Source organism: Panicum virgatum, chromosome 2N (genome assembly GCF_016808335.1).
Source record: "Panicum virgatum strain AP13 chromosome 2N, P.virgatum_v5, whole genome shotgun sequence".
Lineage (NCBI taxonomy): Eukaryota > Viridiplantae > Streptophyta > Magnoliopsida > Poales > Poaceae > Panicum > Panicum virgatum.
This window is the reverse complement of record NC_053146.1, coordinates 38379283-38404746: the sequence shown is the minus strand read 5'-3', so window position 1 is coordinate 38404746 and position 25464 is coordinate 38379283. Positions and strand designations below refer to the sequence as shown.

General features: G+C 47.3%; 1 protein-coding gene and 1 long non-coding RNA gene across 4 annotated transcripts; one reads left to right on the top strand and one right to left on the bottom strand.

Moving 5' to 3' along the window:
- Nucleotides 1-6029: 6029 nt before the first annotated feature.
- Nucleotides 6030-9292, bottom strand: LOC120660377 (biogenesis of lysosome-related organelles complex 1 subunit 1-like). 3 transcript variants are annotated; one of them, XR_005669563.1, is made up of 4 exons: nt 9121-9292; nt 8814-9019; nt 8068-8263; nt 6030-6739 (listed from the first exon to the last, which is right to left on the bottom strand). XR_005669563.1 is itself a non-coding variant. In XM_039938888.1 (3 exons), exons 1-3 carry the CDS (start codon nt 9221-9223, stop codon nt 6665-6667), a joined length of 384 nt encoding a protein of 127 aa, XP_039794822.1. In that variant the 5' UTR covers nt 9224-9292; the 3' UTR covers nt 6030-6664. The 3 variants fall into 3 exon arrangements, 2 of the variants coding, with proteins under 2 accessions (XP_039794822.1, XP_039794821.1); XM_039938888.1 differs by lacking the exon at nt 8068-8263; XM_039938887.1 differs by having other exon boundaries at nt 6036-8263.
- Nucleotides 9293-17621: 8329 nt separating this feature from the next.
- LOC120658817 lies at nt 17622-20954 on the top strand. Its single transcript, XR_005668855.1, has 5 exons — nt 17622-17919; nt 18587-19356; nt 19820-19960; nt 20082-20179; nt 20631-20954. It is a non-coding gene; the product is annotated as an uncharacterized LOC120658817 (long non-coding RNA).
- Nucleotides 20955-25464: the final 4510 nt, after the last annotated feature.

Genomic DNA, 25464 nt, shown 5'->3' with positions numbered 1-25464 from the left:
CTCTCTATTTGACTCTGTAAACAAATTTCTCCACAATGTATTGGTTACTCCAACAGACTCTCCATCTTTTCCCTCTCCTAATCACAACATCCTCCACCTCCACCCACTGACAGCTTGGGTCCACACGTCATCCCTTTCCTTTCACATATATCCTTCCCGACCTCCACTCCCCTCTGCCTCGGCACCACCGCGCGGCCTCACGCGAGCGGTGGCGGTGTCCGTCGGCGAGCAGGCCAGAACGGGGCGAGGAGGCGGCGCTACGAGCGGGGCCTCTGGCAGCCGGCCGCCGCGGGCGCGTGGAGGATCCCTGCCGCAGTCGCAGATCCCCCGTGTGCCGCGGTTGACGCCGCCACGGCGTCCTCATAGACGAGCTTCAGGCAGCGGGCTCGGGGGTTCGGCGGCGGGCGGAGGAGCTCGGCAGCGTGCGGAGGAGCTCCGCCGCCTCCGCGGCGGTGGGCTCGGCGGCAGGCGGCGCAGCTTCCGCGGCGAGCGGAGGAGCTCACCGGCGGTGGGCGGACCGCGGAGGAGCTCACCGGCGGCGGGCAGACCGCGGAGGAGCTCACCGGCTCGACGGCATACACGAGCGCCGCGCCGCCGCTCTGGACCACACTGTCACACCCCGTGGCCACCGGCGGTGAGGACCGAGGCGTGAGGATCTCGACGAGCTCACCTGGCCGCTTCTTCCAAAGGAAGACGATGACTTCAGGATCTTCTCCGATTTAATTTTCTTTCCTTCCCTTTGCTGTTGCTGCTGATCTCTTTTCTAGAAGTGCTGCAGCCTTGGCTTGGGCCTTAGGCTGGGTCGGTATGGCACTGAGGCCCACATCATACCCACACTGATATGGACCGGGTGTTACATTACCGCCCCCAGAAAAACTTGCTTGTCCCCAAGCAAGGTCAATATATAGATAGCACATTGCACACTCCTCCAGCCATCCGATGAAGAATTTTCAATGCACAACCATCTCTGAGAGAGGCTATAGTAGCCATCTATTGAAAACACAGAAGCTCTTGAAAAATAGCTTGCAAGGTTCATGGCTAGGACTCCATCTTCTCGATATCCACATTAAGCACTCAAGTACCAATTCCCTGATAATGTATCTTCAAATGCCAGGATCCCATAATTTCTTGACAAAAATAGCTGCCCCTTTGTAGTTCTCATAGATCATATAAGCCCCAACAAGTAATGGTAACTTGAAAGCTTCATCGCTGATTGGCATGTCAAAATCCCGCAACATCTGACACATAAATGTGTGATATTCTAGCATAGTGTGCCAACTGATAACAGAAGGAGCCCATAGAAGCGTCAGAATTGTTTCTGACAGTACAGCAGTTGTTTCATTTCCATGCATTTGCCTAATTTTCAGCATAACATCTTGCTCAAGCACACTAGCAACAATGCCACACTTGTCTACTTCTGAAACTCTTTGAATAAATTGAAGCAAGGCTGATCTTTCACCCATTCTAGAGGCCAGTCCCATGGTAAGATAACTAAAGATACCTGGATCCCACTGCCTCATAGAAATGCATACCCTCTTGTCCTTCACCTCCAGCAGATAAATATCGACAAATGACTCTATGAGTTGCATGCCAGAATCAATGCTGAGAGACGAGCTGCCAACATTGGTGCACACATATTCAAGGACAAGCTCTGCAATAGCCTTTCCCATTTCATAATCGAAGTCCTCTCTGTCCCATGCCAATTGCTGCAATAAACGGTCATGTGCCTCAAGTGCCGATGGCAAATTTTCATGCATGCCAAGACTGGTTGGCATCTTATCTGCATAATACATATCGAGTTCTAAGAGAAAAGGAGCCTCTCTCTCACTAGTCAGCTCATCATCCATGCCTGCCTCGGAAACTGATTTGCTATCTTCACCAAGCTCTTCCACAAAAATATGGTATGCATCAGCCAATTCAAACTCTAAGAATCCCAAGGAGCCATCAACAACCTGCTCATCATCTGGGTACCCTCCACTGGAAGCTAGCAGTAGCAGTAAGTCGTTGTTCATGTCGAGCTCAGCTGACATTTCTTCGTCCCAGACAACCTTGTCAAGCATTTCATCATACTCCAGTCCTGCATCACTCTCAAATAGCATCGGGTAAACATTTTTGCTCTGTATTTGGTCATCCACCCCATGAGCTAGCTGCTGCAACAGACCATCCTGAGAGTCGATGCTTTGCAACAGTTCCACATCCCACACCACATCCTGGTGGGGCATTCCATCGAGCAACACATGTGCAGAATCCTTTGATATTTTGGAATCGAGTTCAACTGTGCACTTTGTGTTCTCGCCGCCCACACCCAAGGCTAGTTGCTCCAACAAACTGTTGTCCAAGTCAGGGCTCTGCAGGAACTCATCATCCCATACAATATCATTGTGGTGCTTTTCATTGAACAACTCAGAAACAACACCCATCGAAGGGACCTGCTCATGCCACATCTGGGCCACTTTCACATGCTGCTGCGTAGTATCGATAAACTCCACCTGCTTGAACAACAAGTCGAGTCTCTTCTTCGCCAACGCCCACCGCTGCTCCTCTGACCGCACCGTCAAGTTGTCCACAGCCACGAGCAAATCAGTGCCGGGATGACACTCAGGATTGCTTCCACTAACCACTGCCCATGCCTCAGACTTCATCTGAGCGGATGGCTTGGGTGGCGCCGAGGCTGGATTCCCTAGGATTGCAGCCCCACCATGCTTCCGCTACGCACCAAATCACCGCCTCCAATCGCCTCCACTGTAATTGCTCGTGGCCAACGATGAATCGAAGTAATCACCACCACAACACGAAGAAATCCGTAGGAGAAACCGAAAGCAACGCTGGCAAATCCAAATCGCGGAATCCAACAGCTAGACCCCGACGAAGAACACCACAACACTCTATCCCGAATCCCCAACTAAACCTAAGCGGCGCCGGAACTTGATCTGTGGACGACGGCGCCGGGGCGGCTAACCGTCGGTTGGCGGTGTCCGTCACCGACTAGGAGTCGGTAGACGGGGCGGGGATGCCGGAATCGGAGTGATGCACGGCGGAGCAAGTCGAGGTCGCCGTGGCGGCGGACCGGACTAGGGAAGAAGGCAGCGAATCGAGCGAAATCGCGCCGGGGATAGCCTGAATCTGATACCAATTGTCACACCCCGTGGCCACCGGCGGTGAGGACCGAGGCGTGAGGATCTCGACGAGCTCACCTGGCCGCTTCTTCCAAAGGAAGACGATGACTTCAGGATCTTCTCCGATTTAATTTTCTTTCCTTCCCTTTGCTGTTGCTGCTGATCTCTTTTCTAGAAGTGCTGCAGCCTTGGCTTGGGCCTTAGGCTGGGTCGGTATGGCACTGAGGCCCACATCATACCCACACTGATATGGACCGGGTGTTACACACACAAGCTGAAGAAGGCGCCGTCCGGGAGCACGAGCCATGGCAGCAGGTCCGAGCTCCGCCACCGGCGGGCGCGAGCTCAGCCTGCGGGCGCGACCCGCGGGTCCGAGCTCCGCCCGTCCTGGTGGCAAGCCCCATCGGCGCAAGCTCCGCCGCTCGCACGGGCAACCATCATCCTCGAGCTTGTCGCCGGCGAGGAAGGAGGAGAAAGGGATCTACTGCCAGTGGGGGTTGCGGCGGGGGGCAGAGGGAGCGAGGAGCGGCACAGAAGGGAGGGCGTGGGACCCACGAGATGGCGAGGCGGAGCGCATAGCTACTTGTGCCGAGCGAGCGGGATTGCGAGTCTGTTGGATCACCGTTTCTTTGTTTTTTCCTCAAATTTACCGATCCATATACTTTTACAGGAGGAGTAGAGTTCAGAACTTTCTTTCCAGGCCCCTGCGTCGTCTCTCCCATGGAGGCGACTCGGGCCGTAGTCGGGCAGCACCCCGCCGGCGGTCACCGCCACCTCCCTCCGAGAGCTTCTCTCCACCTCGCCGCTGCCGGAGTAGGGCCTCGGAAGTCCGGGCTCCTGCTAGGAAGGCGGCGGCGGGGCTTCGTCGGTAGCAGGCCTGCTCCCGCTCAGGTGGTGGCTGCGGCGTGGATCTGCGGGGTGCGGCAGCGGAGCGGCCCTTTGGCGAGTTCGGCGCGGGGGGGGGGGGGGGGCAGCGCCGGCGGCGGCCGCGTGTGGGTTGGTGGCGTCGTGCCCTGCTTCGGGACCCTACGGTGGCGATGGCTTGCTGTTGTGTGGGCGCGGAGAAGGCTCTGGCCCGGCTGCGCGGAAGTGCGGGCGCGACGCTGTCGGCAGTTGGCGGCGGGGCTGCATGGTGGCGGTGGTGCTGTCCTCGGCAAGCCTTCGCGGTGACGTGGGTGGCCGCGGGCTGGCTTGAGCTTGGCGCGAGGCAGAGGTGGTAGCGGTCCATGGCCGCGCCGTGGAGGTGCTGCGGTTGTGCGCGGCGTCACTGGGCGGCGACGCAGCCGAGCCCGCCGCGGGCCTGCTCAACTAGTGACTGGATGTGGGGCGGCGTTGGACGGAATGCGGCTGGGCGAGCATAGGAGCGGCGGTGGCGCCGCCCCGGCTAGGTTGCCTTGGCTGCGATCCAGGAGTGCTGAGCTGCAAGTGTGCAGCTTGGGGAGGAGATACTCCAGGCGAAAGCCCTCACGGGAAAGCCGGTGGACATGACGGCGGCACCACTTGGTGTCGTTCCCTCATTGGGGGCGTCACGTCGAAGCTCCAACCCTCCTGCACGGGTTCCTCTGGGTGAAAACCCTGTCCAGTTCCTGGACGAGTGACGGCGGCACCATCGGCGTCGTATTCTTCTTGGAGGCGTCATCTCTAGAGACCTATCTTAGCTCTTGGCATTTCTGGTTCATTAGGCATGGGCTGCTGTAGCCGATGGCGGCAATCTCGTCGATTGGCAAGCTGAACGGGTGTTGTTAAGCCCACGTGGAGATTTTCACGGCTTTGGTGGCAGTCGAAGGTCGTCACATGTTTGTTGATGTGGCTGCTTGCAGCGGACCGTGGCGGCTGGTGTTGCGTGGCAACCGTCAGTGCGGCATGGGACTTCGTCGGAGGACGGCGCTTGCGGCATCGACATTGTGGGATGACTTGGCTGGTAGCGGATTGCGGCGGGTTGTCCAGCTTGGCTAGGCTATCTGGTACGGTACATCGTCGAAAGATGGCACTGGCGACTTCTTCGACTCGCTGACTTGGCAGCGGGATTTTGAGCGCGGGTGAAGCAAGGAAGTGAGGTGGCTCCAAGTCTGTTGGCTAGAACCTATATGAGGATGGTTGGTGGTGGTAGACATCCAGTAGTGTTGCTCCTTGACTCCTTGTGTCTTGAGTATCTTGGACAAATCTGTGTAGACTTGTGTTGAGCCTTCATCAGATGGACAGAAGACCCAGAGATACTTGCCCTCCTTTGTTTGCAACTTTGGTGTCAGACAGACAGATAGATGCTCTGCAATTCTTTCTTGATGATACTTAGTTAAATTCCTCTGTAATTTTCTTTTCTTTTTTTTTGGCCGTGTAGCACTAGCAAGCAGCACTGAAGATTAGTCGAAAGGAGCAGTGATTTCCTTGCATTGTGTCGCGCTCTCGGTTTGTGTTTTGCCGTTGCCACTACCAACTGCTCCCACTCTCTCTCAAGATATCCAAGTTCCAATTCCACTGCAATTCTGAGAGTCCACAGGCATGCATGGCGCGCGCTAGCTAATTCGGTCCATGGGCGAACTGCAGCATATAATCCATCGATAGGTACTGCCATTTTCCGAGACTGAGCTACGGTCTGGACACGGGCAACCATGACAAATTTGGGCCATACCCAGGCACCAAACATGCATGAAGCATCTGTCTGGTGCTACCATATATTTCTTGTTAGTGCTATCTTTAGCCTTACTAATAACTCTCTCACGCCTTTTATTTTAAAAATATAATAATTATTACGAAAAGAAAGGAGCCTGAATTGCCAAAGGTGTGTGATTCCGCCAAATTTGGTTGACAAAAGCAAGATTCAAAATTTAACGCATAGATCCTCCCTTATATTCTATATATGGATATTATACTATATATTTCCCTAATAGAATTAAGTATAACTGACAATTCGGCACAATAAACTATAAAATATACCAGTTAATAATGTAGTCATGCCTTTGTCCGAACACATCTGTTTATACAATACGCTTTCAGACTGCATACAGAGCACAGACCACTCCACTTAGTCTGGTGAAGCAAATATAGAATATTCAAAGCCACTTGCATAAAGTAAGTTAGAAACTCATCGTGTGCAAATATTCTGCCTATAAATATCTGTGCACATTGACACTGGCTAACACACAGCTCTAAACCCCTGAGCAAAATGGCTTCCCATAAACCCCTCCCTTGCAGTGTCTTGGCCTTGTTCTTTGCTGCAAGCTTGGTTTCAGCTCAGCTTACTGCAAATTTCTATAACAAGTCATGCCCAAATGCATTGTACACCATCCAAACAGCGGTAAGGTCTGCTGTTGCTAGGGAGAACCGCATGGGCGCATCATTGCTCCGCCTCCACTTCCACGACTGCTTTGTTAATGTATGTGTCCCCAAATCTGCACATATGTTTTCACATTTTCTGGATTCATAAGCATGGCAATCTTCGCAGGCCTGCGATGGCTCCGTGCTGCTTGATGACACCCCAACCTTCACAGGGGAGAAGACTGCTGTTCCGAACAACAATTCCCTGCGTGGATTTGACGTGATTGACAGCATCAAGGCACGGCTTGAGAGGATGTGCCCACAGGTGGTATCATGTGCTGACATCGTCGCTGTGGCAGCACGTGACTCTGTTGTTGCGGTAAGACAAAACAAAAGAAACATTTCATGTTAGAGGCAACAAGTTCAATGTAGAAGTGTTTATGATTGTGAACCTCGCAACAAACCCCAACTAAATGATTATCCAATTCTTTAACTGAAATGAGGATGGTACAACTCTTTATATTTGAGAGATTATGATAAACTTATAACCTAGACCAAAACAAGCCTCAGGGAGCACTAAACTAAACTACAAAAGTCAACATTCATATTCAACGATTCTAGCAACTGATTGACCAAATGCATTTTATGCAATCCAATTTAACAATTCCAATAGAAACAAACAATAGTAAGAGTTGGCAATTTCTATTTCAGCTTGGAGGGCCTACTTGGCCTATCAATCTGGGAAGGCGTGACTCATTGACAGCAAGCCTAGATGCGGCAAACAACGACATCCCAGCACCAACTCTTGACCTCACTGATCTCACCAAGTCCTTCTCAAACAAAGGACTGAGTGCAACTGACATGATTGCATTATCAGGTACTGCAATACAATGCAAAATTTGTGAACAAACATATATTTGATTCACAAATCATAGTCAATGCTAGATTTTTTTTCCTTGAATGGAAAAAATAGTAATACTGACTGATATGGAATAAAAAAATTGCCAGGAGGTCACACCATTGGGCAAGCAAGATGTGTCAACTTCCGCAATTGCATATACAGCGGAACTAACATCGACACATCCCTAGCGACATCACTGAAAACAAATTGTCCCAACAAGACTGGTGACAATAACATTTCGCCCCTCGACACCTCGACACCCTATGTTTTTGACAATTTCTACTACAAGAACTTGCTGAACAAGGGTGTGCTGCATTCTGACCAGAAACTGTTCAATGGAGGTTCAGCAGACTCCCAGACTACGACCTACTCTTCAAACATGGCAAAATTCTTCACCGACTTCAGCGCGGCGATGGCGAAGATGAGCAACATTAGTCCCCTCACTGGATCCAGTGGACAGATAAGGAAAAACTGCAGGAGGGTAAACTAGACCTTGTAATCTTTGTTGAAAAGGAAGAAAGCTTCCCTTTTGCTCATACTATACTCCTCCCCAAAGATGCATCCACAGTTTCGCAGAATACATATGAAAAGAATAAAATGACATGAAAAATGTTTTCGAAACAATTTTAGTATGTGTGTGCCTTTTACCAACCTTGAACTTAAACAACCTAGTGGATAAACACTTGTTTCGATAATGGGACAAGAATAACACCACTTAGATGGAGCATATTCTGATCATATATCAAAACTATGAAATCGTAGAAAATAGAGACAGAAAGACAGTACTCATCATACTATGAAACTGAAGTACAAATTTGTACAGCAGAACGGGGAACAGTTCTGCACAAGAGGGTTAACAGCCTGTGCAATTCCAATGAGAGGAACATGATTGCAGGCAGACTCATGACTGATGAATGTTGCGTATGGCTGCATTGATACTTTTACAGTCAAAGTCCATGATCTTCATCCAGTTCTCGAAATCTCCAATTTCCTACAAATGTTGAACATGGATGCTTCAGCAGCAACAACTAGCACATGGTTTGCACTGAAATTTCTGTATACGAATTATCCAAAAAAAAAAACACGGCCGGGGGGTGAACGGACCCACCGTATTTCATTAAAAGGAAGCGACACGGCTTCTCCCGGCCGTGGAAAAACCCCCGAACCCTGGCCCATGCCCGAGAGGGCCAAGCCTTGCGGCGAGCACAGCGAGGGGATTTTTTTGCACACGAGCGGAAATTCGTCCCAGCCGGGGTTCGAACTCACGACCTCGTGGGAGCGACGCTACCGGGCTGGGCTAGCCAACTCGGCCGCCCAACCTTTCACCGAATTATCCAAAACAGAAGGAATGGTTTCCTAACTAATCACATTAAGTCAGCGTTCTAGCCACACCATCAAAAAAACATGTTCTCTAATCAGTGTAGCGGGATTCAGAGTTTCAGATTCACCATGGGTTAAGTTTACACGAGGAAAGGATCGACAAGACAGAGAGCACCAGCAGTAACTATACTCCCCCTGATAATTCGTTAGCTATTTATTACCTTCAATACCGAGTTGATCTCGTTGGTGGCGGCCAGCCACTGATCAGTCTGCCGCCTGTAGCGCGCGATGGTCCCGAGCAGCGCGCGGGCCTCGAGCTCAATCCGCTTCTCGTTGACGAAGAGCTCCTGCACCCCGCCGTCGACCGCGTCCACGAGCACATCAGCGACCCGCGCCGCGCTTCTCAGGGCGTCCTCCTTGGCTCTCTCCACGCGCGCGCGCGCGTGGAGCAAGATGGGGTGAATAATTTGTTCGGTCACTTGGGCAGAGCCGCAGAGGAGACAACAATGGCGGCGGGCGGCGGCGTACCGGTCAGTTGGCGTTGGCGGAGGGATTGGCGGTGCACGATCTGGAGAAGCGCCTCTTCCAGATCCTGCTTCCTACTCGCCGCCGGTGGCTTGACTCCGTCCATCCCCTCACAATCGCCGCCGGTCGCCAGAGCAGTTCCCCGTTCTTTCTTCTTCTTTTTTTCCCTGGCAGAGAGCACTACCAGCAGAGAGGATGATTTCCTGATAGTTATGGGCCACGGCTAGGTAATCTGCTAAAAGCCCAATCGAAATCGAAAGAAGCCCATTCGGCTTGCACGGGGGCCATTGTACGCATGGTCTTCAGGCTTCACTCCAACAAGGCAAACATAAAATTAAAAAAAAAAACCGAGGCAAACATACTCCTGCTAATGGGGCGGGACTTGACGGGTTTTTTTGGGTGGATTTTAATAAGGATACTATTGGATGAGTGGAAACGGGTGACACTATGAAACGGGTTGGGGCGGGTTGGGTTGACGACACAGACGGGTTGGGGCGCTATGGTAGTAGATCGGCGCGTAAGTCGCATATCATCTTCCGTCGTGACTTCGGGTTAAGACGGGTTGGGGCATTGGACCGACGGTGTGGGTCGGGGCTGGTGGTAGTTATGGCTCTTGAAATATGTGTATGGACGGAATTTGGGGCGGGTTCAACCCCATTAGCAGGCGTAGGCAAACATAGTCCAGCTCCTAAAATGTCCCTTTCCCATTCGAAAAAATCGGACTTTGACTCCATGGACAATATTGGTCTAGATTGCTCCATGTGCAATATTTACAGCATTTTTATCTAACATCACATCATGTAAGCCACAAATAAGATAAATCGAACTAAGTCAATAGTTTATGAGCTCAAATAGATCTTATAAAAAGTTGTAGAAATATTTATTAAAACTATCAAATATTTTCTACAAAGTTATTCTATTAAAAATAAAAAAAATTAGATTTTATCATAGAAAGTTTACTGTAAGGATCACCGGGGTGTTCGACCCTAGAGGGGGAGGGGGTGAATAGGGTCGCTAATCGCTTTTTAACTTAGGGCTCAATCTACTTGCATAAGATAAACCTAACACGTCCTATACATGCTAGTTATGACTAAGGTTTATCATTGCTACTCTCTACTTACCCCAAAATACTTGCAACCTATAGCCAATCCTAAACAAACTAACTAGGAAAGTAAATGCACGCAAGATAAAGTAAATGCGGAAACGTAATATGGTAAGTAAAGAGATAAGTGCAAGAGTGATGCAAACTCCAGAGTAGACACGATCATGTAACGTGGTTCGGCACAAATGCCTACGTCCACGGGACACCGAGGCTCTTCCGATCACCGTCTTGCACTACGCCACCAAGGCGATGCCGGCAAGCAAAGTCAAGTGCCCACAAGACACGGAGTCTCGTGCACCGCCACCGTCTTTCTCGGTCACCCAGCCGAAATCCACTACGGAGCTTCTCCACCAAGGAGGGGGTCTCCTCTTCCCCCGCACAAAGTGTCGTTGCCACTCCACACCAAGTCGGAGGGTCACACGACGGATCACAAGGATTGCTTGCCGCAGCAAGACTTCTCTCAAGGGAGCTCTCGCAAGAACTAATCCCTATTACAAGCACTAAGCACTCTCACAAGTGTGCTTAAGCCTATATGATGTACAATGAAGCTCTAAGGTGGTTGGAGATGATCTTTGGCTCTTGTATACTTTCTTGGTCTCCAGCACTCTCAAATGAGCCGTGGGGTGGCATATATATAGCCACACATCCAAAACTTGCCGTTGGGAAAAGGCTGACGAAATCCCTTAACGCCGGTTAAACCGACGCTCAGTTCTTGTCATCACCGGTTTAACCGGTGAGTGTATTTTCCCAGCAACTTAGTCGTTACTGCTCCAACGGCTACTTGATCAATCGACCGACGCTCTCAAAACCAACATCGGTTTAACCGGTGAGTGCAAGCTCAGAAACCCCCCAAAAAATGGAGTCTCTGGACAACTGCACCGACGCTCACTTTTTCTTTATCGTCGGTTTAACTGGTGCCTCTGGGTCAGTCTTCACTTCAAGTCATTGCACCAATGAGTTGTCTTCAGGCATCGTCGGTTCATCCGGTGCAAAATCCTAGTCTCAGCTTTCTGGTCCCATTGCACCGATGAGTACAATTTGCCTAATGTCGGTTTAACTGGTGATAGCAAATTGTCTCTGTCTTATTCGTTTTGACTTGATTTCTTCACGGTCTCTTCAATTCTTGTCCCTTGGACCGAAGAGGTTTCAGGGCGCTGCCCCTGAGACCCGCGAGGGGCGGCTCCCCCTCGACCCCCGTCCGCTAACCGGGTCTAGCTATGCCTATCTTCTCTTTGTCGTCACTTGAACCAAAAAGCCTGATAATGGTCATCTTAACAATCATATTAGTCCAAGTGTTGTCTGTGTCATCAATCGCCAAAACATTATATTGAAATATGGCATGAGAGGCCATTTTCGCTACATTTACAAAAATTTATTTTAGGTCTATAAAAAATGAAACCAATCACAATATTTTCTTAAATCATACACTATATTATGATGGCTATTTTTGAATTATTTAAATTTTATATAACCATAAATAAATATTAGTAGTTTTTTTTATATATTTGGTCAAAGTTAAGAATGTTTACAACTTCTCAAAAAGTGAGAATGATATTATTTTTGAAACAGAGGAGTTCTATATTGATATGCAGGATAATCCATCTACTTCTACTCCAGGACTTCACGTGCGTATTGCGTACTCGCTCCGTCTATTTATCTATGTCATTTTAGCTTCTGAGGAGGTACAACTTTGTTTGTATGAACAGGGACAGAGGGGGAGGGGGTTCGAGATGCACGGCAGAAGGCATGAATGCAGACCCTCAAATGTTATGCCATAATGACAGTTAATACGAGACAGAGGGAGTATCTGTTTGTGTGATTCGATTCTGTCACACACATAACCGTTGAAACGAAAATAATACGTAATCAGCATGTACACGGCAACACATTATTACACGTCAAAGCAGTAAATTGTGGAAACCACTTCAGTTGAAACATCATGTCTTAGTCAACCTCGAGTGACTCCCTAATGATAGCTGATCACACACACACACACAGTCAGCGAGCAAACTAACAGTTTCGGAATCGAATCGTCTCAGCTACGTACACCTTTCCCCTTCTCGTTCGGAACGGAGGAACTCCAATTCAACCTTGAGCTTGGCCATAGCAGTTTGGCGTTCCTTCATGAGAGCTTCTAGCTGCTTGACTACAGCTCTGATATCCTTGATGTCTTCTGCTACCTTCACAGTTGCACAAAACAGTAAATATTTGCAAATGCGTTGGTTGCTAAAGTGCACGAACATACGTCTTCCTATATATATAGTGTAAATAAAGAGAGAGTATAAAAAAATTCTAGGGTCTATTTTGATCCCTTGTCTAGCTTGTTCGCCTTACCTCGTCGAGCAAAGCTAACCTTAAGAGGGCAGGAAAGCTAATTTAGCTTACCCAAGCTAGCAAGCAAAATCCTTGCTTTCATAGGCAACGAGGCAGTGGGCAAAAGATCTAAATGCATCAACTGTTCTAAATTCTTGCCTGGCTTGGAAAGATGAAGGCCAGCAAGGAATCCAAGCACGCCCTAAAACCTAAGGAGCTATTTCTTTTGGAACGAGCCTCCACCTAGGGCCTCGCCTAGAAATACAAGTAAAGCATGGTGCCGATGCCGGCTGCCGTGCAGGCGATTGAAAGACGACGATGTAGATCCTCAGTTATTAGATCCTAACACTAAGTAGAGAAACGATTTCTCCTGATGGTCGCGATTTGTTGAGGGGAGGTACCCTCGTCTGAGGTTTTAAATCGCCGGCTAAGACATTTAGCGGTAGAACTGCCGTTACGGCATTTAGCGGGCTATATCCAGAATTTAGCGGGCTGTAGCCGGCTTTAGCGGGCTAAATGCCATAGCGGCCGCCCTTTCTAAAAGCTATAGCGGTCTATAGCGGAAGCTATAGCCGGCTATTTAAAACCTTGCGTCCGACCCTAGAATGAACCCCCTCCTTTTCTACGACATACTTACAAGTCAACACCGCTGAGGCTACCTTGGCGAGCCGTGACCGCGAGGCTTTCGCGAGCCCCGATCGCGAGTGTTCATCGGGAAAGCGACCCTCGCAAAATCAACACAGACGGACTCGCTAGGAGGTAAGCCCCTGACCGCCCTCTGCGAGCTCTAACTTTCATCAGCTCTCTGTGAATATTGTCTCAGGGTATCACCGACGTGAGGGTATGCCCGAGGCGCCACCCTCGCAGGAGACTGCTTCCCTCCAGAAGTCGCGCGCACCTCCGAAGGGCCTGGCGGCGGCGCGGAAACCCTAAGAGGAGTGGTTGGAGGAACAGTGTGTTTGTACGGTTTTGCCCCTAGCTGGGCCACTTGTCATTGTGTTGCCATTTGTAGCCCTGATGTAAAAAAGTCCCCCGCCCTTTGGTATTCCCTATAAATACCTGGGTAGGGATGTTGTGCACGGAAGAGAATGGACACCTGATTTTATTGCCATTTATTGATGTTGACTCTGGTGTGTCGTTTCCCCCCTCGGCCCCGCGAAGCCCCACTCCGGGCGCTCCTCCCCCTCGGGCCTCGCTGCTTCCCTTTGTTTTATTTCTGCGGGGGTACCCTCGCCTCTCCGCTCACCGTTACCCAGAGCGCAGGGAGGCAGGAGTACGACCCCACAGTTGGCGCCGTCCGTGGGGATCGAACATAACCTTCGAATAGCCACGACCAATACAAGGCGAACACGGGAGCAACCCCAAGAGCACACCGCGCCCGCGGTCAGGGGTTCGGCGGACGCTCAACCTCCCCCGGACGCCGCGCCCGCAGTCGGAGCCGCGGCCAGCACCCGCCTACCGCCCGCCCCTTCGACCGGCGACGTCCACGGATCCACGGTGCAAGACCCCATCAACCAACATCAACCACCCCCGCACCTCGGGCACAAGGAGCGGAGGAATGACCGACGACGACGACGACGAAGAGACATGAGGCCTCGAAGCCATAGAGCACATCCACGGCCGGATCGAGCAACGGTGAAGACAGCTCGAGGCCATCCAACGTCAGAAGAGGCTCAGGATCCTAAGGGCGAAGGCAGACGAGGCAAGGGAGCAACTCCAAATGCTTGACGAAATCCTCGCCAGCTAACCGCCAGCCGAACCATTCGACCCCCCGCCGCAAGCGCAGCACAACCCTCCGCCGCAAGCGCCCTTGCCCCACCCACTCCTCGCACAAGCTTACCCGCGCATCAACCAAGTCTACCCCAATGCGGGAGCGAACCAGGTAGAGCACCAACACCAACCCAGACAACAAGTCCGCGCTCTCGCCTACGACCCAAAATCCCCCCTCGCAGAATTCCTCCAAACCACAAGTTGGCCACCCTCGTTCAGCCTGCAACATCTACCCCGCTACGACGGGGAGTCTGACCCTCGCCAATTCGTGATGAGCTACGAAGCAGCTGTGGCGGCAGCAGGGGGAGACGAGGCCACCATGGCCAAGTCATTTGTCATCGTTGCGAGGGGCATAGCCCATTCCTGGTACAGCAACCTACTACCCGGCTCCATCTGCTCCTGGGCCGACCTCCGTCACAAGGTGTGCACAAACTTCAAAGGCGTCAGCACCACCACGGCTAACCCGATAGAAATCTTCAACTCCCGACAAGCACCCAATGAGCCGCTCAGGGACTGGTGGTGAAGGTTCATCCAAATGCGAGCCCGAACCCCGGGTCTCTCAGACGAATCAGTCATCATCGCCGCGATCACCGGCATCCGCCCAGGCCCATGCCACTCTAAGCTATCAAGAAGGTCACCAAGAACCATCTCTGAGCTCCACGAGATCATGGAAAAATATACGACAGCGGACACTGACCATCGAGCCAAAACTGAAGCATTTCGACCACAACCCTCGCAAGTACAATAGCTGCGCCAGCAACGGCGCGAGCCCTACCCTCGAACCGAGCCCGTCCCAGTGGGCGCCATCGACACCGTACACCCACAGCAAAGCGAGGCAAGACCTTCGCAACAACAAAGAGACGCACAGGCCCCAGAGACCACAGGACAGGATCATGGAACAGCAACAGAAGGCAAAGAGAACCCCCAGAGCCATATTGCCACTACTGTGACCCAGAGAAGGGACACTCTATACCAAGCAATGCTCTTTCTTCGCCAAGGGCAAGGAATACCAAGAAGCACAATAGGCAACCGCGGCGGGATTCAAAACAGTCAACCACACATGCAGAACCTCGAACTCCAACAATCAGCACCACTACATCCCCGACAAACTCGCCCAGAGCATCATCAACAAGAGCCCCGGCCACCTCCTCCACAAACTCCTCAACGCCAACAACCTCAACGTCCAAACCAGCACTGCCGACATTCGAGGCGGGACCCTCGGCCCCCAAGGGGACCATCGAGACAACTCCTCCCCAGCCACCCCTGCATTCAACCCCTCAACCTCGACCCCCTCGCTAACCACGCAAAGCTGCCCCCACAGCACCGGACTCGCCCTAACCAAGGGAAGAGCACCTCCGAGCACGCTCCGCCTGTAGACAACACGCCGATCCCTCGCGTCCAGCTCAACAGGCTCCAACTTCGGAACGGCAAGCTCACCCTCGTCATTTACAACCCCGCCGCCAACCCCCAAAACATAGTTCACAGCAACCTCGTCCTCCACATCACCATCATCGACTCGAGGGTCCGAACACCACCCTCATCAACTGACGATCGCTCAATTCCGCACACTCCCAAAACCTCATCGAAGCCTGGTTTTTCAAATCATATTTCTTAACCCGAGCCCACCAAAACTGATCGAAGGTCAAAAAAGGAAACTTAAACTTCGCATGCGCTCAGCTTTCGCCCGAAATAAAGATGTCTTGATAATTCATCATAACCGGAACCACATCTAGGACCTCGCCCGCAGGCCCCGAAGGCACCTGCGCGACAAAGGCAAGGTTTTAACATTCATTACATGATTCACCCAACTTAAAACTCTGTTCAAACCGATCAACTCGGTACCAAAAGTGCACATGCGAAATGAACTCGGCCACCAGCCTAACAGTTCAACTAAGAGAAAATTTCCCTCCTCTCACACTTGCTCATCGGTTAACGGCCCCTGCCTGCTCGACGAAGGCACCTCGTCACGGTCGCCGTCATCCCGCGCCCCAGGGGTCAGCGCGGTGGCCTCCTCTTGGTGAGCGACACCCTCCACGACGGCAACAACACTCTCGCCAGTAGCGGTGGCAGCAGTAGAACCGCTACCCACGGGCGCCGCCGAAGCAGAGGGCGTGGACAAAGCAGTGGCACGACTCGAGGCCTCAGCAGCCTGCAACCAAAACAAAACACCTCGCATCAAAAAGAAGATAGGCGCCAAACACGCCCTAAATTCGAACAAACAGCAAATCAAAAACAACACCTTCGCAGTAGCAGCCTTGGCCTCCTCCCTGGCATACTCACGAACATCCCCTTCTTCCAATACCTCGCCAACAGACGACCAGCCAAGCCCCCAACTAAAAATTCATGATTTTTGCTGGCAATTTTCTTAAGAAAACAACAGGTAAAAGAAAACCACCACTACAAATTCATGATTTTTAGTGACGGTTTTCTTAACATAGCGCCTGTAAAAATAATTTGAAATTGATTTTTTTGATTTTTTCAAACCAACTCGGATGGAGAAACCACCGGTAGCAAAGTTATACATCTCGAAAAGTTATAAAACTCTGTAGTATACAACTTTTTTTTTGAAATCATTTAGACTCCCAAAATTGCGTTTGAATTTCTAAAATTTAAAATTCAAATTTTTTAAATGACCTCAGATGGAGAAACTGCTAACACCAAAGTTGTAGATCTTGAAAAGTTATGAAATTTTGTAGTTTTCAACTTTTTTATTTGAATTCATTTAGGGCCTCAAATACTCATTTTAATACCGGCTGACTATAAAATAACACCCACGAATATCAGAGTAAAACACAAGGGTGATGTGGGTGGAGTGGTCAGAGTAGCTACGCAGAGGTCGTGGGTTCGATCCCTCGTGGGCACGAGTGCGCGTCTCTTGTAACCTATTTTACCAAGATACTATTTGCTTTACCATGCTATTGGTTGGATGAAACTTGAGCAGAACCACATTTTGCTTTCGTGCATACAGCTAGTTAGCTGCACTGTTTGTTAAACTGCCCGTTGACAAAAGGAGCTTTGGTTTTTGCGCTGACAATAATGTCATTGTTTGTCTATACTATAAAAGATGAAAAAATTAGATATAATCTTCACCAAAATTAATCTATCCATCCCTCTCACAAAATACCTCATTGCATACAGCTAGTTAGCTGCACTGTTTGTTAAACTGCCCGTTGACAAAAGGAGCTTTGGTTTTTGCGCTGACAATAATGTCATTGTTTGTCTATACTATAAAAGATGAAAAAATTAGATATAATCTTCACCAAAATTAATCTATCCATCCCTCTCACAAAATACCTCATCATGATCCACGTATAAGACCAGGTGGTTGACAGGATTAGCCTGAAGCCCTCTTGGCTGTCGCCGCGCCACCGCCGTGGTCGATCCGACCCGGGCCGCAGCTCGGGGCACCCCGCCGCCGCCGCATCCTCTGAGGGCCGCAGGCGGAGTCGTTGTCTTCGGCAGCGGGAATTGGATGCGCCACGGAGCGGGCGGGAGGACCTTGCTGAGTTGAACACGGCGGTGAGGGGGTCGACGCGATGCCGGGGGTGCTGTCCGCATCGGGATCGGGGATGTGGTCGCGGCGGCGGGACGAGATCACGTTCGATCGCCTCCAGAAGGTACCATCGCGTGCTCGCTGCTCCGGTCGTAGGCTGGGTTCGATCCGGGTGATGGGGGATCGGGGGTGGGTGCTCATGCCCGCCGCGTAGTTTCTACGACCGGGTTGGGTGCCCTTCTATCGCTTGGCTTGATTTTTTTTTTGCTCTCTGCTTGTGAGTCGCCAAAAACTGCATGGGGATGGTGTTTCTGGGACTCGATTAAGGGAATTGCCTGCTGGGTTTAATGATCTCGAGGGTTCATTTTTGCCTTCTATAAGCGAAATAAAGCTGAAAATATGTTGAAGCAAGCTATTGAATATTTGTTCAATGTGCCGAAAGAGGACTCAGGTTATCATAAGATCAAAGATAAGTGTCTGACTTTTATTATCATCACATTTGTTTAGCATCACTGGTGTCGAAATTTACAAATGGGAAAATGCATTCAGGATGTTCTGACAGCAATAATGTATTTCAATTTCTTAACCTGCTCTTCTGTTTTGTTTGGAAAAAGAAAAAGAAAAAGGGCCACCATTAAAACATTTTAATTTTGTCCCTTCGTGATTTATCATTCTGCATGAGCAAAATGCGACACTAGCTTGTTATTTGAGCTTGCAGATTATCGAGTATAGTTTATATAAGAAGAGCTACTCTCGAGTGGCTTATATAAGGTGTTGATGATGTATTCCAGGTTGGAAGGATGGCTGATCAATTTGCAAAGCCAAGATCGAATCCAACTGAGACTAGAGATGGGGTAACACTTCCCTCCTACAGAGGGGATATCATCAACGGTGACGCTGTTGATGAAAAATCGCATGTACCACAGGTCCTGAAAGGTTGATTCAGGCCTACAGCCAGTCCACAAGCACCCTAAATCTTCCAGAGGATTTGCTCATGGAGGGTTCGCAGATCTTCAAAGAGTCACCCAGTGGAATCTCGATTTATTGAGGCACAGCAAACAAGGAGACAGTACTTAGCCAGTGTCATCGAGTGACTATGCCTTCTGCAATTAATTTTATGCTACTCTTTTCACTTTTGTTTTCTCAATGAAAATTTCATGTGTTATTGGCTTGCTTCAGGCAGAAAAATCCAGTGTGCAAAACAACAAATATAACAGAGTAGTTTGTTTAGCCGACTGTTATGGATGTCAACTGACCCTTTTCACAGCTCTTGTGCTAGCAGTTATCTGGGGAGTTTTCATAGAGGGTTCAGGATTCCATTGGGTTTATGGCTGCTGCTAGTTTGACTCCTCAACACCCCATCATGACCACAGCTGAGTTATGGACTTCCCATGAGTGCCTTCATTTACCATATGAGCAAGCACTGACTAGGGAGGACTCCATTACTGGCATGTACTATAACTGTTCTGCACACATGCTTTGGGTTGGTGAGAGGACTAGGCAGCTGGATGGTGTTCATGTCGAATTCGTTCATGGTATTTCGAATCCTCTGGGTGTAAAGGTAATAACCATGCTACCAGAGTAGACTCTGTGGGATAAAACCTTCTGTTAACATCTTTCCATTTAATATGTTTCTAGAAATCCTGAAGCTATGCATCTTAGTTATTGATCGATGGATTTCTCATATATGGTCGTAAATAAGAATTAAAAAACCATTTCATATGTGAACCAGTAGTAATCTTAGCTATCAGATCTCATCATTTTTCCTGAAAAAAGCTATGAGAGTTGTAGTCTTGTAACATTGAGTATCGTAGTGTTGGCAACAATAGTCAGTGCAATGTCCCGTTTTCAGCAATTATAAACAGAAGCATTTAGTTACTGTTTTATTGTTATCTTCCTCTGGATAGCATTAACTTGTATATGCTATATTGCTCATAATGGCTGAGTAGGACCAATTGTTCTCTGTCTAGAATTGTATCATGCATGTGCTTCACCCAACTATGATATTATGCTCTAAATTTCAGCTACTTGCCACACATGAGCAGAGATCGTGGGGCCTGCACTACCACTCTATGATGACATGTTCTAGGCTAAAAAGCTTGGATTGTCAAAGGAGTAGCTGATGAAAATTCTACCATGTGTGGATGGTGCCTTATCAAATTCAGGTAGGAAGCTTAATGTCTCAATGTTACGAGATGTGCAGTTGCACTTGTTTTGTTGTCGGCACATTTTATGTTGCACGTTACGATATGGAGACCATTTTCAAATTTCGATTATGTTCCGCAGAATATTGTCCTTATTAGAGATCCAGAGGAATCCACAAAAACTTATCCCTGTTTCAACCCGGAAGATACATCAAGTTTCAGGGACCTAGATAAGCACGGGTAATGTTAATGGTTTTCAAGTTTTCAACAATAGATTTTCCATTCTCCATGTGCAAGTTATGGTGATTTGATCAACTAAGATTTAATCTGTAAATTTTCTTTAGTGTACTAAATGGTGCTAAACATAAATTGTTTAGCAGATTAAGGACTCTTTAGGTACCGATTCCCTTGAAATGAAATTAGTACATTACCATATTTGTAGTAGGCAGCTTGTTCTCAACAAAATTAGCCCACACCACTGCTTTGTTATTTGCTCTTCATTTATGCAACTTGTTGTAACCAAAATCCATGTTCATTCTACTAGCAAATGGTTGAGCAGGTGGGTAATTGATCTTCTTCTTCTTCTTGTTTCATAATTATCATTTGGATTCACCTATCCAGCAATCATCAAATAAAAGGCACGAGAAACTTCTGGTTTTAGGTTTCTAACTCGCATCTTTGCTGCTTGTAGAGTTTTAGGCTTTTGTCTTTCTGAAAGCTAAATGACTTCACATCATTCAGTAAGGAAAAAAAGTCAAGAGACCTCAATGCGGAAGCTGAAGCTGTAAACGTGGTATGGTGAACTGCTAAGGAATCACCTGCAACATCTTCAGATGATGCATTTAACTACAGTTCAGTAACTGCTACATAGTTCTGTTAAGATTAACAGTCATATATGGCATGCAAGCTACTTTGTTTATCTCTGTTCTGGACAATAGGTTATTTCCTATTTATTTCAATGAACAGTAGTGAACTATTCATTGCATGTCGAGTGACCTGTATGCATCAGCTATTTTTAAATCACAACTCTGTTTGTCCAGCCATAATCTGGACAGGACTCACTACTCTGTTTGCCCAGCCTTAATCTCGACGAGACTCATGGCCATGTATTAGAGAAATCCTTGGTCGTCTTGGATAGTTGGATCTGGTTTCTATTATTCTCAGGAGTAGGTGGTCTATGTCTCGTGTGAAGTATATTCTTTTTCAATAAGCTGCTTTAACGCCAAAGAAAGTTGATTGTATGTTTCAGTGTGCTATATATCAAATATTATCTATAGTTTGGTTTAGTGATCTTAACTTACAAGAATACAATGTGAGGGATTTAGGATAAATTAGTGGTGAAGGAAAGTGGCTCATTTGCCCCCAAATTATTAGGAAAGAATTTTCTAGCCCGGACGCGATCGGCCCAGTTGCCCAATGCCTCGTTCTGTTTGAGCCCTCCCCCTAGGCGATTAGGCCAGACACGCCAACGGACGTGGCGAGTGCAGCAACGTTAGGATTGAATGCATCGATGTACAGGTAATGTTCTTTCTGCCTTGATCGCCTGCTCGAATCATGATCCAGTCTCAACGACGATCACAAATTTTTAGTAGTCTTGATGCAACCCAATTATTTTTAAATATAATTATTCTTTAAACATGTGATATTTTTAAATATAATAATTATTTTTTAAACACGGCACGTGTATCTCCACTAGTTTAGTATAAAAGGCCGGCCGGCGTCAAATCAAAACTCAAAAGGTGTCAAAATCATACAGCTGCCATGCACCACGAGACGACAACGACGACGATGACTACGACCGTATCTTCCTATAGTGTCCACTACTCGTCTCCATGGCTCCATGTTGCAGCTGAGGCATGCAAAAGTCTTCAGCTTTTTTCCCCAAACTTTGCCGCTGTCTCCCACTCCTCTGAAGCTAAACTCTACCTGCCTAATTCAAGTTGCGACCAGCAGCGCCCAACTAGCTAGCTACCCAGTCAAAAACATTCTGGATCATCGATGTGGTGAAAGAAAAAAGATTAAAAACTGAATTGGAGTTTTGTCTGACAGAGACATGTCATGTCATGGGTGTAACTTTAGATCCATTTATCCGTCGAATCTGTGATCCTGACTGCGTGCAGTAGATGGACGGTTCTTATCCAAATTTCTGTAAAATTCGATTTGATTGGTAGAGCTAGCTTACCTTACTCAACTTTGTTTATCATCATTTAAGCTGTGTTTAGTTTGCGAAAACAAAATTTTTGGATGTCACATCGGATGTTTCATGGGATGTCGGAAGAGGTTTTCGGATACTAATAAAAAAACTAATTACATAACTCGTTTGGAAATCGCGAGATGAATTTATTAAACCTAATTAATCCATTATTAGCACACGTGAGTTACTGTAGCAATTGTGGCTAATTATGGGCTAATTAGGCTCAAAAAATTCATCTCGTAAAATATATGGCAATTAGTTATTTTTTAACTATATTTAATGTTCCAAGCATGTGTCCAAAGATTTAATGTGATAGGTGAAAAGGAAAATTTTTAGGAAGTAAACAAGACGTAGGTTATGCAATCAATCCACGTCACAAGGCTTGTCAGCTCAATGTACAATCATCTGTCAGCAGCCGCCTAGCCAATCCGCATTGTCAATGTAAATATTTATATTTGCCTATACACCATCTAAAAAACATTTAATTTTTTGACTAAAATATTATAACATTTTTACATGAATAAAATACTATAATTGTAATTATTCTATTATTTTTAAAAATAATACAATATATAAATAATTTTTGATTGAGCAAATTCAGCATCTTGGTGAAGGAGGAGTCGGAAATCCAAAACAACAATCGCGCGCTAATAAGCTTCCTGGCGCGCGACGAACACTGGCGAAGCAACCGTCCACCTGTCCGTGCCCACCCACGTGACAAGCTGAGGTATTGATTTACTTTTTTTTCTTTCTATTTTTCCTCTACGTGTTTCGTAACGGCAACAACTACCATTCTTTTTTCCTCTACATAATAGACCTCAGCCACGTATACTCTATAATTCGAACTGCCTAGTATTCACTTCTCTTTTTCTTTTTTCAATCTTTTTTGTTTACTTTCTTTATATTTTTGTTTTAAAGATATTCTTTTGACAAATATTTCGTTCAAAATATGCCAAAAAGTTATCTCGATAAGTTGTATCACGAACTTATGTATCAAAGTTGCGTGAGAAGTTTGGTAAAAAATATGTTCAAAGTTAGGAGGCTGAAAATAGTTATGCGTAAAATTTATACGCATCGTGTTAAGAAATTATTCTACAAAAAGTTAGTTAGAAAAAGTTATGCGTAAAAGTTACAAGTATAGTAAAAGTTGTGCTGCAAAATTATCATTTAAAGTTATGCTGAAAAAAATATCATCTAATAATTATCTAAAAAATTTATAGTAATATTTTTTTAAAAGTAGAAAATTATGGAAAAGAAAAATTTTCCTAAAAAGGAAAATCAGCCGCCGTCTAATCATCGTTCAGACTGTTATATCTACATTTATGAGCGCTGGCACCCCCTCCCGACTCCGCGCTTGGGAACGGTGGACTGCGGAACCCAAAAAGGAAATGGAATGACACGGAATCCGAAAATGGAAATTTTTGAGCCTATCGGAAATCGTTTGCTAGTTGGCCTCCTGGCGCGCGCGCGCTAACTAGGAGGAGTGCAGTCCAAAGATTTTCCCATCCATGGTCTCCGTGGCTTTTGGGACTCCTTTCGAGTAAACGACAGCCAGGGGCTTCAATATATGACTCCGATTTACCCATACTAGTCGCTGAATTTGGAAAACCCTCGAACTCCAATACCGTACAATATATACATATTAACTTTGAAAACAAGATAAAATATCCACTCTTACCACTTTACAGTGGTTTTATTGGGTATTTTTGCTAACATGGTGGTAGGGCCAACATGTCAGGCGGTTTCTCTCTTTCTATTATATAAAATAATCTTAAGTTTTTCATATGAAGTTGAATGCATATAAGCTTTATATCAAAATTATAGAGCTCAATGTGATCTACATCTTTGTAGTTTTCAATTTTTTATTTGAGATCTTTTAGAGGCTTAAATATTCGTTTAAAGTTGCTAGATTTTGAAATTTCAATTTTTGAATTTTTCAAAGGATAAAGGATATTGACATGGTATATATCAAAATTATAACTCCCAATGTGATCTATAATTTTTTTTATCTAAGGCAGTTTAGAGGCCCAAATATTCATTTTAAGTTCTTGGATTTTGATTTTTTTTGAAATGTCCTTGGATACACATGATATATACCAAAATTGTAGGTCTAAATGCGATTTACAACATTCATTTATAATTTAAGCTAAGGTTTCAAATAAATGCATATTGAAGGCTCATAGAGGTGCCTTGTAGAGAAAAAAATTATATAGATCTAGACGAGAAAAACATAAAGAGTAATTGTTAACCATAAACAGATAGATATTATGCACCATTTATATGTATTTATATGTGTATTTTGTTCGAAAATAATAAACAAAGACAGAGAGAGCACAAAGATAAATAATTTTGATTTGTCGTAGGTGTTGGAATTATGGGCTTGGCCCATTTATTCTATTCAATGCAAATAAAAGAATTCAAAACCCACTATTAAATGCTAGGGAATCAATCGCTTAATTCTGTATCGGGAATTGGGAGGATCTCAACCGACTTAAAGGGTGGACCCTGTGTACACCACTTGTGAAACCGGTAAGAGGAGGTTGGTGAACCACACGTGCGCGCGCTCGCTCGCCTCGCCGAGCCGGGCCGAGGCCGAGGGCGTGGTGTGGCCGGACGTGACGTGCAGGTGCGGCGCGGCGCCAAGATGAGAGAACGTATTGCTGTTGAATGCAATAAATCAGAGACAATAAAACATTGACAGTTACAGGTGAATGATGACACAGAATAAAACCTTGGCGGTTAATGAGATTCCTGTGATTCAATTGCACCATTAACTGCCGCTCATCAAAGTCCATTATAAAATCCAGGTTCGTTGAATCTGAGGAACCTCCACGCCTATATAAACCATCCCCTCCTCCACTCATCCTCACACCATCAGCACTTGCTTTAGGTACTCATGCTTAGACCTCTCCCTTCTCCCTCAGCTGCTTTCTGCAATCTCTATCGCTAGCTCTGCGCGCACAGCTCTAGCGAGAGCAGGCCTCCGGAACCTCTGCTCGCTGAAGGTCCTGCACGGGATAGCGTGCAATCAGGTTTTTGGGGGGCGTCTTGATGCGACTGCTAACTCCCAAAATGACTACTTCGTCTACATCCCGGTGTGAACGACTACATCGTCCACATCCCAGCGACTAGAACGACTACTTCGTCTACTTCCTGGTGACCGTTCGTGGGACTGCACTGTGAACATCTTCCTGCATCGACATCGTTCGGCTACATCAACCAAGGCCAGTCGAATAGAATGTCTATTCCAGCTGGTAACGACGCAACCGGTGCCTCCAACACTGGTCCCGTCTTGGGGTACATCTTAAACCTATTCTAGTTTAAGATTTTG

What these genes read in the sequence shown, in the direction of transcription:
- LOC120660377 (XM_039938887.1), bottom strand. Translation starts at nt 9,223, where the DNA reads ATGGACGGAGTCAAGCCACCGGCGGCGAGTAGGAAGCAGGATCTGGAA. An exon ending in CCGCCAACGCCAACTGACCG is followed by an intron (nt 9,020 to 9,120) that starts GTACGCCGCCGC and finishes GCGCGCGCGTGG; the next exon opens with AGAGAGCCAAGGAGGACGCC. An exon ending in AGATCAACTCGGTATTGAAG is followed by an intron (nt 8,264 to 8,813) that starts GTAATAAATAGC and finishes CAACATTTGTAG; the next exon opens with GAAATTGGAGATTTCGAGAA.